This window comes from Cuculus canorus, chromosome 1, assembly GCF_017976375.1.
Source record: "Cuculus canorus isolate bCucCan1 chromosome 1, bCucCan1.pri, whole genome shotgun sequence".
NCBI classification, from domain to species: domain Eukaryota; kingdom Metazoa; phylum Chordata; class Aves; order Cuculiformes; family Cuculidae; genus Cuculus; species Cuculus canorus.
This window is the reverse complement of record NC_071401.1, coordinates 29,689,915-29,706,243: the sequence shown is the minus strand read 5'-3', so window position 1 is coordinate 29,706,243 and position 16,329 is coordinate 29,689,915. Positions and strand designations below refer to the sequence as shown.

At 40.2% G+C, this 16,329-nt stretch overlaps 1 protein-coding gene across 9 annotated transcripts in view; it reads right to left on the bottom strand.

Moving 5' to 3' along the window:
* Positions 1 to 2,185: 2,185 nt before the first annotated feature.
* LOC104066154 (RCC1 and BTB domain-containing protein 2) overlaps positions 2,186 to 16,329 on the bottom strand; it is a 36,261-nt gene continuing 22,117 nt past the window's right edge. For 8 of the 9 annotated variants that reach the window (XM_054070696.1, XM_054070690.1, XM_054070738.1 and 5 more), the window contains 4 exons: positions 13,030 to 13,156; positions 10,259 to 10,395; positions 9,526 to 9,656; positions 2,186 to 5,909 (listed from right to left, as the gene is read on the bottom strand). In XM_054070696.1, coding sequence (XP_053926671.1) covers positions 5,769 to 5,909; positions 9,526 to 9,656; positions 10,259 to 10,395; positions 13,030 to 13,156 — 536 coding nt within the window. In that variant the 3' untranslated portion in view covers positions 2,186 to 5,768. The remainder of the gene's footprint in view (positions 5,910 to 9,525; positions 9,657 to 10,258; positions 10,396 to 13,029; positions 13,157 to 16,329) is intronic. The other variant, XM_054070730.1, reaches the window with a different exon arrangement.

Here is a 16,329-nt window from a genome sequence, read left to right as displayed (position 1 = left end):
TGCTGTGTTTGGTGTTGCTGCAGCTTCTCCTTGAGCGCTGTGTGCAGTTGGGGCTGTGCTGTTCGAGTAGGATGAGAAGGTGCTTGAAGGCGTCCGGAGGAGGGCAAGCAAGGTGGTGAGAAGGCTGGAAGGCACGTCCTGCGAGGAGCACCTGAGGAGCCTGGGAGCTGTGGCTGTGGCAGCTGCAAGGCTGTAGTTGTCCCCAGAGGGGATGTAGGATGGGCAGGAGGAAGCCAAATGTGCTCCCTGCTGCCCTGCTGCCCTTTGGCCCCGGTCTGAGCTGGGGGAGGAAGGGGCACGGGCTCCCCAAGAGCTCTGAAGTACTGGTTTGACTGGGAGTGGCTGTGGGTGCCGGTGCAGCTGCTGGAGCAGCCCCAGGTTGGCATTTTGCTGGGTTGTGCTGAGTGCCCGTAGCGTCCCTGGCTTTTGCAGGTGGGGCCAAAGCCTTCACATACCTGAGGGTAACGCTGAGTGTCGAGAGAGCGTCAGAGACAGCAGAAACAGTACAAGGGAACTTGAGGTAATTTTTACAACAGCAAACACTGCTTTATTACTTATTCCTAGAATAAAATGTTTCTACGTCTCCAACATCATTTGCTCCCCTAGATGGCTGCTGTTTCTAGTCCAGCCCCACTAATGTCCATCCATGGTTGGAATTGATGATCTGAAAGGTCTTCTCTAACCGAACTATTCTATGTTTCTATAATTCATGGGCCCTCACAGAGGTTCTTGAGGCTGCTCTTCAGGGAACTTGGGGTCCGCAGCTAGAAGCGTTCCCATCATTCCCCCACCCTGCTTTTCCTAATTGATTCTTTTGGTTTTGGAGCTGCTGAAAACAGCTGAGATTGTCAGAATCCCAGTGTAAGGCGGGTGTCGGGCTGTGGGCTGCCGGCCTCACGGGCTCCCTGCCTTTGCTTTGTTGGAGTCCAGAGGTGCCCGTGACTCAACACTACTAAACTTGCAGCCTTGCAGCAAAAGGGCACTGCCCAATTCACCAGTTTCTGCCCTCTTTGAAGACACATTTTTCCATCTTTTATTTAAGTAGATACATATGCAAATAAGCGTGCATTGAAACGAATGGCGCTTTATCACATGTGGAAATCTCAATGTGTTTGAGAGCACCTTTCTTACAGCCAGATCTTCTATTCAAAATGGGCTTAGAATACTGGAACTGGTTCAGGAGAAAAAAAGATAATTAGAATTCAGAGCAGCAGAGCTGGACGGAAAGTGGGATGGGGGTGAATTGCGGCACTGATCGAACTCTATTCTAATCACAATGGAAATGTGTGTTTGTGGAGAAAATGTGTCTTTGCCTAAGCTGTATGTGTAAAATGAGGGTGTGCGACGTGTATCTGAGAGGTCTGTTTCTCTCCATGGACACTTAAGGGGAATTTTATTGGCTTAGCTGCGTAGCCTTCTCGAGACGGATGAGCTGACTCCCAGCTGCTTATTTGCGATTTTATTCCTTAATCTCTTGCTCTCTCCTGTTTCCAAGCTCTGCCTGTTCTTACCTGTCACAGCCTGTGTGAGCCACACACTTTCAGGTACAGGAGTGGCTGAAAGGAGGTGGGTGCTGGTCTCTTCTCCCAAGTAACAAATGATAGGATGAGAGGAAATGGCTTCAAGTTGTGCCGGGGCAGGTGTAGATTGGATAACAGGAAAAAAATCTTCACCAAGAATGGAAAAGCACCAGAACAGGCTGCCCAGGGAAGTGGTTGAGTCCCCCTTCCTGGAGGTATTTAAAAGAGGTGTAGATGTGAAGCTTGAAGACATGGTTTAGTGGTGGACTTGGCTGTGTTAGGTTAGAATTCCGTGATTTTAAATGATTCTTTGATGTATATTTGCTTTAAAAACAATTGCTGTTTTGAGGACAATTTTATGAATCATTAAGTCTCTAGGGCATTAATTTCTTTGACAGGTAGAAATACACCTCTGCAATTTCTCCAGCTTTTTTTTTTTTGGCAGACTCAATTTTCATTCTGCTTACAAACACTTTATCTGGTGGCGGTTATTTCCTGAGGAACCAAGTCTTTAAAATATCTCTCTGAAGTATTAGCATCTGTTTTATTTCTTTTTTCCCCCTGCATTACAAACTCCACAGTCAACTCAGTCCACGAGTGTCAGATTTTCTTTCCCTTTTCAGTAAAGAAAATACCCACACATAGTTCTAAATTATGATAGCATTTTTATTAATGGTCTATTAAAACCAGACAATTATAAAAGAAACAAGAAATCAAAACATAGTTTCATGTGCAGGCTGTAAACTTCCTGCATTGCTAAGTGGCAGCCACTGCATCCTGTCTCTATGGGGTAATTAAATGCTTTGCTTTACAAGGAAAGCCCGTGGAAATTGTTCAGGTCACAAACTCAGCAGCTTATGTAGTTATCAGGCATTGTAATAAAACTAGAGGCGGGGACTGGATGACAGTGCAACGCTGGCTCTCAGCTTCAGGAACTTGAGAACCTTTAAATGACCCCATCCCTCTCACTTCTTTCAAATTCCATTTATTTCCAAAATTTATCCACCTGGTTCCCCCTTTATGCAAAGCAGAACATCCCTCTTGATTTAAACCCCAGATAAGTTCATGCTTGACCTTGCTGACGCTTCTTAGCAAACACCTTTTAGCCTGTGGTGTCCTAAAACAGAACAACGCTTACAGACTTCATGAAGTGTTTAACCCGCAAGATCCACAACCTTAACTCTGTTGCAGACCCATCTCACAACAATAAAACACATCCCTAATTTCTTAATAGGTCCCAGGATTGGGTTTCAAGCACATATTTATAAATACACATCAACATGGAACCACCTAAGCCAGTATGGTTTTTTAAACATTGACATTTAAGTGCTAAGGAAAGTGCATGCAAATGAAAATTTAAAAAATTAAATAAATTAATCTCTCTGGATGCATTGCTAAAGCATCCAGGCCTGATGATATAGACTGCATGAGTAAAAGCCAACACTGACGCACTGGCTCGTTAGAATCACCCTCATTCAGTCCAGAGATGCTTTTTCTCACAATTACAGACTTTGTCCATTGCTCTGCAGTTGCAGCTGGGCTTTACGGTAGGTTAAAAATTACGAGCAGGAAGGAAATACATTGTGAAAAAAAAAAATGGCACTAATGGTTCTATTGAGCCCAAAATGCCTTGCTAAGAACGCATGACACGTTGACTGCAGGAGTTGTTGAACTGCTGCTATGAACATGAGCCAACGTTGGAGAGTGGTATCGGGCTCCACTGCTCTTCCCTCCATGGAGCAGTGTCTCCAGGGAGCCAGGCTCTTCATCGAGCAGAGAATCTTTCTGATGAGATGTTAAGAACAATCGCTTCACAGTTACAGTTTTGGTTTGGTGGTTTAACTTAAAGAACAGAAACATTTTGAGAGACTTTTTACAGTAAATTTCTTGGGAAGGCCGGAGAGACCAAAAGGCCAAGTGGCCCCGGTGCCCCGCTGTTCCATTTCCTAGTGCAGCTGGCTGTGTGCCAGCACAGTGCCCTGTGTGCAGGGCAAGAGTCAGCACATGCTGCTACCCACGGATGGGTTGGTCTGTGGCATCGCACTCTGTGGCTCAGAAAAATGGCTCAGAAAGCCATTTTCTGAGCAGTGGCTCAGAAAATGCTGGCAGGTGAAGCCAAGCAGTTCTTGAGACTTCCCTCCAGCCATCCCTAGCTTAACCAAAACACTTGAAATTACCCAGTCTCGGCTTCCTAAAAATTGCCTTGTGTCTGTGTTGTGGTATGACAAGTGCTGGGCTGGATCAGATAAGGTTTACAAAAAGGTTGTGCCCTCCCATGACACTGTCTTACCATCTGCGCTACCCTCTATCTGTGTGCCTGATCAGGTGCTTTTCAAACTCATCAAAACTGGTCTTTTTTTCCCCAGGGAAGCTGTGGGTTTGATGAAACTGCATTATGTACTGGAAAGTTTTTGACCAGTTCTGTTTGAATACCAAAAAGTGACACAGCTGCTAAGGCATGGACTTACGGTGCTGGAGGAAGTTGTTCTAATCATGGAGCATAGCAGAACCGGCTTGTTAGCAGTCAATGATCTGGTGTAGTTCTAGTGACAACAGGGGAAGTGGGACTGATGTGAAGACAGGCACTACTGGCTACTTATCTTCTTCTCTGGGGATGTGCTTCTCCTTTTCCTCCTACTCTTCAAGGAACAGGCTTGTTTGAGAAATGATCCTCCAATATAATAAAGAACAGTTATTTGTACTTTAGAAATGAGGAAATGAGTCTGTGATCGTTTATGGGAATTAGTTTCCTAGAAACCACATCTAAGGATTGGCAAAAATCATTGAAGGCTTCTGTGGCTCAACAAGGATCTGAAGGGAAGTCACATGACTGATTATATTGGTGTAGTGAGCCTGGTCATCCAGCTCCTCGCCTTCTCCATTTGTGGAACACTAACCAAGGGCACTTAGAGCCACTTCATTCAGTCAAAACTTTAAGAGAAACAATTTCTCAGGGTTAATTCACAGTTGCCCATTAGAAAATCCAAGTAAATGCTTCATGAGCTCAACATCTTCTGTAATGGGGCAAACCTCCCTCTCTGCAACACAGAGTATGGTTTTGTCTTACCTCATTTCAGTCAGATAGAAAATAAGTATCTACTCCAGCCTAGTCATCCGGTCCCCTCAGTGGTCAGTGATGAGAGAGAGGGGTGTCCAGAGGGCAACTCCTCTCACCTAAAATGGGCACGTGAGGTGAGCGGCAGGGTCACCTTGCAGCACTGACCTAGGGAGAGCCTGCAGCAATGTATTTGTGTCTTTATTGCCAAGCAGAAAAGAATCAGATTTAACCAAAACCCATTTTACCACTTCAAAACTATCTCCTTTCTCCCTTTTTCCTAAGATGCTTTATGTGGGGATAGATAGTAAGACAGGAATAAACAAATCAACCTCAAGTGGAACTTCCCTTCCCTTGGGTTTTGTTTGGGTTTCTTTTTCTTGGTGACAAGCAACCAGATGGTTTTCAGCACCAAAACACACAGCACAGTAATTCACGTCCAGACAAATACTACGAATTCTTCCTGACCCATTGGGGTGCCAGGGAAAGAGGCTGGTATGGGAAGGAAGATTTTTTTTTCATTCTGTCTAGAACAACAGTTGTAAGCGCCACGAACTCAAAACTGTGATATCCAGCCGAAGCTCTTCGTGGCTTATGTGGCTACATTCCAAAAAAACACCAAGGGAGACACATCCTCCTACTAACCAGAAAGCGTCTCATCCTGAAGAATTTATATTAGTTTATGGTATGTTCAGAAAAACAAGTTTGTGCCTTCACTGGATGAGAAACCAGGCACAAAGCAGCCCACTACAGCATGTTAATGTAGTTTGGTGATAAAATTATACTATGAACATTTTAGCAGCAAACAGGTCACTGTCCCATAAAATCCAAATGGAGGTTGTGTAAAAACAAACAAACAGAAATATAAAAAGAAAAAATTCAAACCAGACAGACAGGACAATGACAGCTTAGTTTGCGTGAATTTAAGGGTCAAGCAAACTAAAGGGTAGTTACTGCATTGAATTCTTATTGTTAGCTTCTGCCTCTTGGCAAGGAACTCTCACCATACATCTATGCTGTAGCCATCTTCACAAAACCTGTACGTTAGTGGACTTCACACATTTCCTAAGCTGATGGACACCGAGCCTTTCTTTCCAAACCTTTGCACATGCTGACCATAGGTAAGTTCTCCAAAGGAGAAGTATTTCCAGGAGAGAAGAGGATGTGCTCTTCAGCTTGAGAGGAGTAAGACCTCAGTTTCGGAATGCTCCCACTCTGCTTGCTTTGCTAATGAAGTTTTTCAGGAGGTCGTGGTCCATTTCTGCAAAGCCTTGAGTTTGGGTAACAACAGTTAAATGGTTTATGCAGAATCTGAAGCAAAATTCTTCCAAGTCCTACAAATAAATTTAGGTAATTTGTAATATAAATGACTGATAGCAAAATTATTATTTTGCTGTTTCAAATCTGTCATTTAATTAGCAGAAAATATACCAGGCCGTTCATATTATCAATCCCTTTTCTGATCAGCTTGATTAGATCACAAATGATAGGATGAAATTAGTTCACACAAACTTTTCAATAAACCCTCTCTGAGAAAACAGGAGTAGCCACTTAAACTGACTCTATAACTCGATCACATTTACTAAGCTCATTAGAATATAAGTTATTAGTAAGTGAAACCATCAACTTCCCCCACATACAACTGCTAAAGTATTCAGTAGCTCCTTCCTTTTTCTCCCTGCACTGAATTCAGTAGTGGTCTTGTAAAAAACAGCTGACACCCTAGTCTTGCTGAAAATAAAAGCAAAATATGGTGTAGCATTCAATGATGCCTCCTGAACACAAACCAGATTTTCGGATACATGCATCTTTCATGGCTAACCTAGGAATTCTGTGTCCCTACCTAGTTGCTGCGATTCCTAGATAGCAAGAACAGTTTGTCTTGTCCTGGTCTTGCTGTAACAGGATACTCAGACGTTCAGCACAGGATAGGTACAAGCCTTTAAGCCATACAAGCATGATTTCACACAGCAGATTTTACCCACTCAGACTCCGCACAACAGTGGCAATCCTCCTCTCCAGGCACCAGGTCAGTGCTCTTTAGCTGGTTCCTATGCAACAACTTGCTGTTGAAGGGCAATGAATTACACTCTGCAGCAAATAAGTGGATCCAGCAGCAAGGCAAGTCTAAATTGGCAGTTATGATCCATGATCTACAAACTCTTCAAGGGCTACAGCAAAAAGAGGTCTCTTAATCCACACCAGTTTTAGGCTATGTTAAGTTCTCAAACATTGCAGCCAGGGCTTAGTAGTAGGAAGGAATCTAGCAGAATAGTGCATTTCCCTTTGAAATCTTTTCCTTAGATTCAATGTTTCAAGCCTGTTGCCCCCATCAAGAAGTATCTAAAGGTTTTATAGAGGTCAGACAGCATAAAATATTCTTTAAAACGAAAGAAGGTAGCAAAAAATGCACAGAAGTAATTTGTATCTCTCATCCGAAAGTGCTGGAAAAGCAAGAAAAGGGAATAAAATAAGAAATAAAAAAAAAATTAGAAGATCAAAGACACTGTCAGCCTGCAGCAGACCTCTGAAATGCTACTGCCAGAACCTCGGCTGCTTTACAACCAGCATGCAAAATTACACATTAAATAAAATGAACAGCAGTTGCCTTTTCTGGTATTGATCCATAAAGACCACAGATACCACAGAATCCTGGTCATTAATTTTGCAGTTTCAAGAAACACTGGCTTTTAATTCTGTTACATGGAAGATGATTAATCTAATTTTTTTTTACAGTGCATATTAGAAATATTCCTTTAGAATGATTTGTAGCAGCAACACTTACTATTTTCTGAGCATAGGACAAAATTTTAAGCATTTTCAATACTAACAGATGCATCCTGTAGCCAAGTCAGCCTTCGGTTAATTTGATATGTTAATGGTAGATGACACAGCACTATCATCTTTCTCTTGCAGTGTTCATATTTAATGACAAAAAAATGGACTAATTCTATCTTTTCAAACTTCCAAAATACCAGGCCTCTTGGATAATCCTTCTTTGGACAGTTTTCTACTGAAGTGCTGCTACACAGCACAGGGTTCTCAATCCAAATTTTACGATATTAATAAAATACATGGAAAGATCCTGGCTCACTTAATGGTTTGCTAGAGACTACTCTGTGTCTTTGATAAAGAAGTCTTTGCTGAGCTTCTCTAAAGCAGAAAAGAAGCAGTCCTGCTGCATCCCTTTGAGCTGTGCGTGTAGGGAGGAGGGGAACAATGCACTCCTGAGTTTGGCACATGCTGCACCTGGGGTAGGTGAACTAATCCATCGTCTGATGATCGCATTAAAATACTACACTTTTTGAAAGAACACAGGGACATGGAAGAAAACACTGAATCATAGAAGGAAGAGGAGAATAACATACATTGAGTCATCCAGCCAATCCTTTTTACTGTGTTTCAGCCATTATAAACTCTAGCACTTTGTCCAGACTAGTTTTACTACTTCACATACACCTAAATGTATCTTTAACCACTCTTGGACTACTTCACTTGACACAGGTCAACTGAAGGTACTCCTGCTTTGGAAGCGTTCAACACTGTTCAGCTTAGAAAAAAAAGGCTCGTGAAAGGAGAAGCTTCAGAGTAAACTTTTAATGAAAACTTCTGCTGTTAGGAGAATCAAACCACGGATCTTCCTTTCCTTCCAGTGTTCCCTGATCTGATGGGCTTCTGCCACCATGACAACCTGAAAGTACAACTTCTCATTGCTTCAGCTGTTCATGCCTTTTGTTCCTGATACCTTGGTTACAACTGCCTTGTAACCAGCAGTTGATCATCTCATTATCTGTTCATCTGGATGTCATCCCCTCTTTTTATTCACAAAACTCACTGACTTTCAGCCTCCTCTTTCCAACTCCTACACAAATTCATCTCGTCTAGCACACTGCTGCCATACAGTACAGACTACTGCAACATTTATAACCCAGATTTTCTTTCAGTTCCTTGTTTCTACTTGCTTCCGGTGCCTGGAGCTGTTTATCAATCCATCGTATTGCAATTCTAGCCTCTCCTCCTTTAAAACTTCATCTTACATTTGACAGCCAGGCAAAAGCAAAAATCCTAGTATTGTTAAAAATAACATTGTTAGCACTACATATTTTGGCTTTTCCAATAAGTAATCTGGTTGGCTACACTAATTTTAGTCTTAGAAGAAATCTTGAACAGAAAGAAGACAGATTCTCAAATAAGGTGCTCAGTTATAACAACGGCTACTAAGTAAAAAACACATACGCAGACTTCTTGAGTACTAAAACCCACCACATCACTATTTCCTTAAAGAGCACAGCACGAAGAAGTTGATAAAAGGAAAATATCTTTGAAAGTATTTGTCCATTTACAAATAAGAACTCTTGCAGTACTGCTGATAACAGGCTGAGTGCTAGCGAAACATTCCAGAGCCAAGGGCAGACCAGATGACAGGATGTGGGGAGAGGAATAACAATAGGTAATTTGTTGCATGCCAGCAGGATTCGTTGTGAACAACGTGGCAAAAAATGGATTTTTTTTTATGTAAGTGCAATTGAAAATCGGGAGGGACTTTACAGGTAAATTCTCCCAGTGCCTGTAAAAGGCGGTTCCAGAATGACTGTACCAGACACTGGTAGACAAAATGATCAGGAGGAGAACTGAGGAAGTCAAGGGTCAATGCAAAATCCAAAGGTGAAGTAAACAACAGAGAGAAATTTGTATGCCATGCCACGCCAGATGACAAGGCAGGAAGCAGATTAAGAATTGCAACTCACAGGTGCAAGTCAAAAGGCCAGGAAGAAACCCCTAGTTGCTGCATTTTTAATTTTTTTTATAACTTAAAAAAGGGAAAACAAACATCTGGGAAGCCAGAAAGGGAAACAGCATTGATTGTGCCTCATTGGTTAAATGCAGTTATGTTTTAAAAAGGTTCATTTCTCAGAAAAAACTGATTGCCTGAAGAGAAGTTCTGCTTACCTGAGCTTCATATTTGACAGCAGCAGAAAGAAGAGCGATGGCATTCTCTTCACAAATGCCTTGTTTGATTGTTTGCTGGCAAAGCTTTTTCAATCTGTTTTCTCTATACAACGTTGCCAAATCTAGCAGTCCTGTCAAAATTCATACATCTTTAGCTCACCTGGTGTGAAACATGTATTTCTTTTCAAATTAATCATTTGTTGAATTAATCAAACGCTTGTTCTAGTCCCCTGCAATGATGTGTGCATTTTTAAAGGTCCTCAAAAGACATACCAAAAAGGGACCCTTTTACTACTATGCACGTGTTCTGTCATCTTGTTCACTTTATTGTATCTCATTAGAGGCATCAATTAGTGACTTACAACATTCTAAATTCATGTGGGAAACAGCTCCATTTTCATTCATGATCAAATTGCCACAGCTACTCAAACAGAAAAGTTTTAGTATGACATTAGTGCCTCTTTAAGAATTCTTAATATGAGAAATAATGAATTCCTTTTGGATATTCCCGTCTTTGATCTTACTGCATCCCCTCCACTCACTCTTCTTGGGCATGTTTCCTGCTACTGCATCCCTTCTTCCAAACACCTGCCACAGACACTTGCCACACTCAAGATTTTCAGTGCTAATAAAACTAAAATTAACAAACCTTGTTTTCCTCACCCTGTTATGACACACAAATCGAGCTTTTCAGAAACAGCAACCTAGAGTTATTCCCATTAACAGGATATACCTATTGCATCTTCAGGAGGGAGCCTAATGTTGTCTGTGTACAGGTATTCCAGGAAAGCTCGGTAAACAGGATAAGAAAACTCACTCATTTCTATAATTTCATCATCGTTATTCAGTATGGAACGAAAGTGTTCACACCTATAAAACACAAAGAAAGATTGTATATTGTAAAGAGTTAAGCTCAAAAGATCAGCTGCAGCAAGAAGATTGTTAAAAAAAAAAAAAACTCAGTCATCACAGACTAAATACACAACCACAGACTCACTATTTGATTTTTTTGGTCTTACATGTAATTCAAAATTTTCCTTTATTTCTGTTATTAATATTTTATATCTGGCTCTTCTCTGCTTACAGTACCTTTAAGCATTGTCCATGTGGGTTTGGGATAATTTTCTTAAATACTTTATTATATATTAACTATGAATTTTATTTCCTGGCTCATAAGAAAGTTTACAGTTAAGTTAGATAATTCCAACATTTTCCAACCTGCTTTCTCCAACATGATCTAGTGAGGTGGGAAATTATTATTTTAGGTAACGTTTATTCTAATGTCAGAATCCATACACAATTTAGTGATAGATTTAATCATTATACTCACGAATTAAAATATTTTAAAGTGGTGACACTCTCACCCAAGTCTTTCATCACATTTTCCTATAGAAGTGTGAATATGTTTGTGACCGATGGGATTCAAATGAGGAAAAAGCACTGCCTTTGAAAGCTGTACTCTGCAACTTAGAGGTCACGGTAACTTACAACTCACTGCAACTTACTTTTTCATACTATTTTATAGAAACTTCAAGTCAAGTCAAATTCATAAATAACTTAAAAAGTCATTATCTAGCTTCTGCCACGTATTTTACCACATTCTGGCATTGGAAGAGGCAGACCAAACCCCATTGCTTTGTTTTCTGGATCCTCATGTTAAGTGGTGATGACCACGCTATCCATTCAGCTGTGGAACAGAACTTGGGAATGGTCTGCTGCTCCAGTGGCACCACAGGAAAGTAAAAAGTCAGAGAGAAGGTGGTGCACATTGCTGTCTTAAAAATAAATAAGTAACTAAATAAAAATCAGTTGGTATTCATTCTTCAGTCTGCAAAGTACCTCAGAGTGACTCCAAGTGCCTCTCTCCCTGTCTCTCCCTCAGCAGAGGCCGACCATACGTCTAATTTGGGCTGGCTAAATTCAGAGCAGACAAATCCCACCCACAGATTCCCATGTTTCTGTAGGCAGATGTTGCTTGGCCAGCCTCTCAGTGAGCAGGGTGTTGCTCTGCCATTTCACCACTATCATAAATAATAACCACCAACAATACGATCTACTTCAACACCAGGCACAGAACAAGATGGAAAAAAGTTTTCATAAGTAGTAAAGAAATGACTGGATACTGAAAAGGAACTTTTACCAGCACTGCATTCATAACAACACTCTGGAACAGGCTGAATGCTGCAAAATACCACATTAAATACATTATCCTCTAATCCATTTGTATCGTGAGACTGTTAGGCTTAAAGAAAATATTAATTCTAAAGACTGTGCCTGATGCTTTATTATTCCAGCATATTATTTTGAAAATGCTATTCATTTAAATCCATTTTTGAATTAGACACATTTCCTTCCCAGAACACCATATAATCTGAGAAAAGTAGAGCAAGAAAAAAGAAATGAGGAAAAGTCACATATAGTCTGATTAGGAAAAAAACTCAAAAACATTTTGGGGATTCACAAGATCTGAAGTTGTGTCTTACAAAGGACACGTGGCATTCCAAATGAAAAGGGTGGAGTATGGGCACGAGTGCAACGTGCAAGTAATTAAACCAGTAAAGGGAAGAAAATAGTAATACAAGCAATTGGAGTAGTAACAGGAGAGAGAAACGACCGAAAAAAAAAGATATGTGGTCATATATAAGAAATCACTAATTCGACTCAGGAGCAAAAGCAGGAGAACAATGGTGCTGATAAGCAGGATGAGTTAGCCAAGCATTTTGAGATGGAAAACAGCAAAGAAAAAAACTGTTATAACAATGAGGAGGATGGAGCAAAAGCAGTTGCAAGACAGAATAGATCTAAAGCACTGCCTTTAGAATATCCTGGTAGAAACAGCATCAGCAATAACAAACTAATCTCTGCATGGTAATAGCATGATTACTCTGTAAAGCTGCACATGTCAAATCTCACTATAAACTGGTGTTAAATTGCAAAACACTATAAAACAAAGAGAAGCTAGTTTAAAATTCAAATTCACTGATAAGAAGCTTTAAAACAAGCAAGATAAGAAATGTGAACAAAAAAAGTAAAAGAAAGAAACAGAAGTGCATCTATAGAAGTTGCTGAAACAACTGAGTGTCCTGTGGAAGGAAAGAAAGGCAGGCAAAACCAAACACAAAACCCTCAAATCTTCCCAGTGAAGGAAGCCAAGCATATAAAGCAGGAAAAACTGATTCAAACAACTGGTAAGGCAGCAGAAAAAAAGTGAGCTTTTTCCTTGGCAGGAAAAGGTTATAATAAATCAGAGTCAAGGCCATTTAGGTGTCATGAAGGAGGACCCAGGTCAGACAGAGGACAATGATGAAAAAGCTGGTAAGTAGCATGTCTGGGAATTCCAAGCAATGAGGAAAAGAGTAACAATGAAGAACAGCAGGTGAATCCCATGGCTGAAGGAAAAGGGGGTTTGTAAGCATATGTTAAGAATTATGAGCAGCAATTACTGAACACGCTGGACTCCACTATAAGTTTGGTTTATATTACACCATACAGTTTGTGTCTTACCGAATTTTGAGAAGAACTTTATGAACATGAATGTATTTTCCATCCACTAGAAACTTCAGGTCTGCAGTTTCAGGGTTGTCAAATTCCTTCTTTAGTGACTGGGCTACTGTTAGATGGTCATCAGGCTCTAGAATAACAGTAATACAAGTATCTCTCATGATAACAGACTGAGTGTCATCAATTAACACTCGTAATTAACATGACATCTCTTGAAGGCTAATAAAAAAAACCAGTAGGCTATGTGTTCAGTATGAACCCCCACACAACAGCAAATAAAGAGCAACTTTCTTCAGTCCTTACTAGTTTCCTGCTCCAACTAAAAAAAAAAAAAGATAAGCCTCGCTCCTCTAACTCATTTATGTAAGCCAGAAAAAAAAACATTAATGCAGTCTCAGAAGTTTAATGCTGTATCTGATAGCATATACTATCAGTCATTCCTGGATAAATTATTCTAAATGAAAAGCGTTAGTTATCATAAGATACGCAAAAGGTCAATAAAAATCACAATAAGACTTTCTAAAACACTCCCATGAGAAGATATCACCTTACAGCAGCTACAAAGCTATTACATACTCAAAACATGGGTTGCAAACTGCCCGGAATAATATCCCTAAAGGTAAATACTGAGAAGTACAAGTCTATCAGAGAGTGTTTTCCCTAGACTTATGGTGTTAGAAGCGCTCTGTGTGAATGTCTGCATATCCCTGTTTGTGTCATGTGTGTGCACTGTGCATGTGGCACTTGCATTACAAAGTTAAGACAGCCTTGAAAAGTCATCCATTGCCTGCCTACAAATTTGTAACTCCTGAACTGTTCGCAAATCTCCATCATATTTGGTAGCCTGAAAGAACTATATTCTTTAATGCTACTAAAAAATTAAAGCCTCCAAACCCACTAATAACCCAGAAAACATTTTGTCTTCCTACCATATAAACACACATTACTAGTTAATACAAATTTTCTGGGTCAGCACTAAGTTGTTTTTTACAGAAAATTACATAAATGCTAGGTTCTATAATCTATCAAACTAGAAATAAGAGCAGTATTCTGCCGGAAATGGAAAGACCATCACCACAATCTCTAGGAAAAACCCTCAACATACCGTTTGATACTAACAGTATCGCTGTTAGTAATCACTTCATTTGATACGATTATTTTTCATTCATTTCCATTTAGAGGATGTTCCTTATGTTCTGGTATAGCAAATTACAGCTATAATTAAAGTGCACTGGTTTACAAATATAAAGATGGGGGGAGGATATAATAAAAAACCCTTCTGAAATGAAGAACTAATGTACTTTACAGTACCATTTTTTTGTTCAATATGGTTTTGTTCAGACCTCTGCTATCCGAAGAAATCACTTTCAACAACCAATGCAAAGCTGAAGCTCTTCTTCAAAATTAACTGGCAATTCAGATGTCCACCAATACGCTTCTCCAGATGACTTCTCCAGCCAGCAGAGGCAAACAGAAAACAGCAGGATTGAGTTATGAAATTCTTAGAGGGAAAATAGGCTCTTCTATTTGTCAGGGCAGAGAAGGGGGAACCAGAGGAAGGAAATAAAGAGGTAGTTCACACTGACAAGGCACAAAGCCAAGGAAATTCTTTGGCAGCCAGTGCTAAGAATTGTAATAGAAGCCTTAGAACTGCCATGAACAGGGAACAAATGGGAATGCCTGAGTGGGGAAGCACTGGAATACAACAGATGGAGAAGAGCTGTAAGCATAGCAGATGTCCATGGCACCTCGTTCATCAGACATCAAGATCCTAGGATGCAGCTGCCTGATGATTCTCACCACATGTAGAACAGGAAACAAACAACAGAGTCATTTGCCAAGGTGGGCCAGGATGAAAATACCAGTCTCCCTTAGCTCCCAGAACATGCAAAAAGGCACATCCAAAAGCAGCACACTATCACCATTTAACCAAAAGGAATCCAGAAGACATGATGAGGGCCTGACAGCCAACATCCTTTATCCTGTGTTATCACAAGGAACCCTGCTCAGACTACCTGAATACACGTTTTAGTGTTGGGATGCTGGACAAACCACTTGGCACATAACAGAATGTGAGTTTGAAAGTGTATCTGAAATTAGTTTTGTTTAAAAATAAAATAACATTTTATTACTGCAAGGTTTCCCCTTGTGCTTTGTACATGTTGCCATAGTGTTGAAACTTTATTTCCAAAGGCACCAAGACCTCAAGGTCAATAAAAATAAAAGTTACTGCTACAGTCAAAAATTATTCCCAAGATGTGAATAATTTCAGGATGTTTCACTCCCTGTGCAAGGAGGCTGGGAATATTGTTCACCGGGACAAGGTGGGGTAAGAGACTTGTTGGGAAAGAGTTGTGGATGTAGTCTTAATCACAGTGTGTAAAGAGAGCAAAAAACTATCAGTATTAATGAGCTTACTAATAAATGGGTTACTCGGAAGTCTTCAGCATAATGGCGATAATTACATGAATGATCATAAATCCCACTTATGACTCTTGGCTGACCTAAAATAGTATTTCTGATCTAAACCAGCATTTGTAAAAGAAGATAAGAAAAGGTGAAGTCGCAGAAAGAAGCACTGAACTGTGACAGACAGCTTCAGTGTCACTCAAGCAATTGCTTCCTTTGTGAGGAAAGAAATAAGGAAAGAGGCGATTTTTACTTTCTGCCTTCCTCTAAACTCCTGTGAAAATGTCCTCAATACTCTGCACTAAACTGAGAAAAACAGGCAAGATAAAAAGTGGAGAGGAAATTCTGATAGCACGAAGTAATAATTTAACAGGGAAAGAAGAAATGGAAGCTGAAGAGTCCAAGAACGTGCTAACATACAGAAGATACATATAACTGAATTTATGATTAAGCTACATATACTAATAATGCCCTATTTTCTTCATAAAATAACCAGTTCTTTATGGAAGAAAAATCTGGACTTGCTACAAATACTTTTATGTAGAACTTAAAACTGACAAATGTATATTTATATGGAATGAGCATATTCCATATATTCCAATACCTCATTGCCTGGGATTTTAGTGCAGTAACACAATTTACATCTAATTAGTCTAGACAAACATTAGGAACATTAAGAATTTCCTCAGTAATTAAGCATGTATCTTACAGTTCTCAACAAGCCACCCTAGAAAGCGTAACCGTCTAAACCTAGAACAAATGGGGGTCTTTGTCCCTAAATCATTAATCTTGGCAATGCAGTCTCCTGAGAGTAGGGTTCTCCATTTAATTCTCCAGTCTTTCAAAGCTGAAATGTGAGTACTACTAACAGAACTTCCTTACCCTGGCATCCAG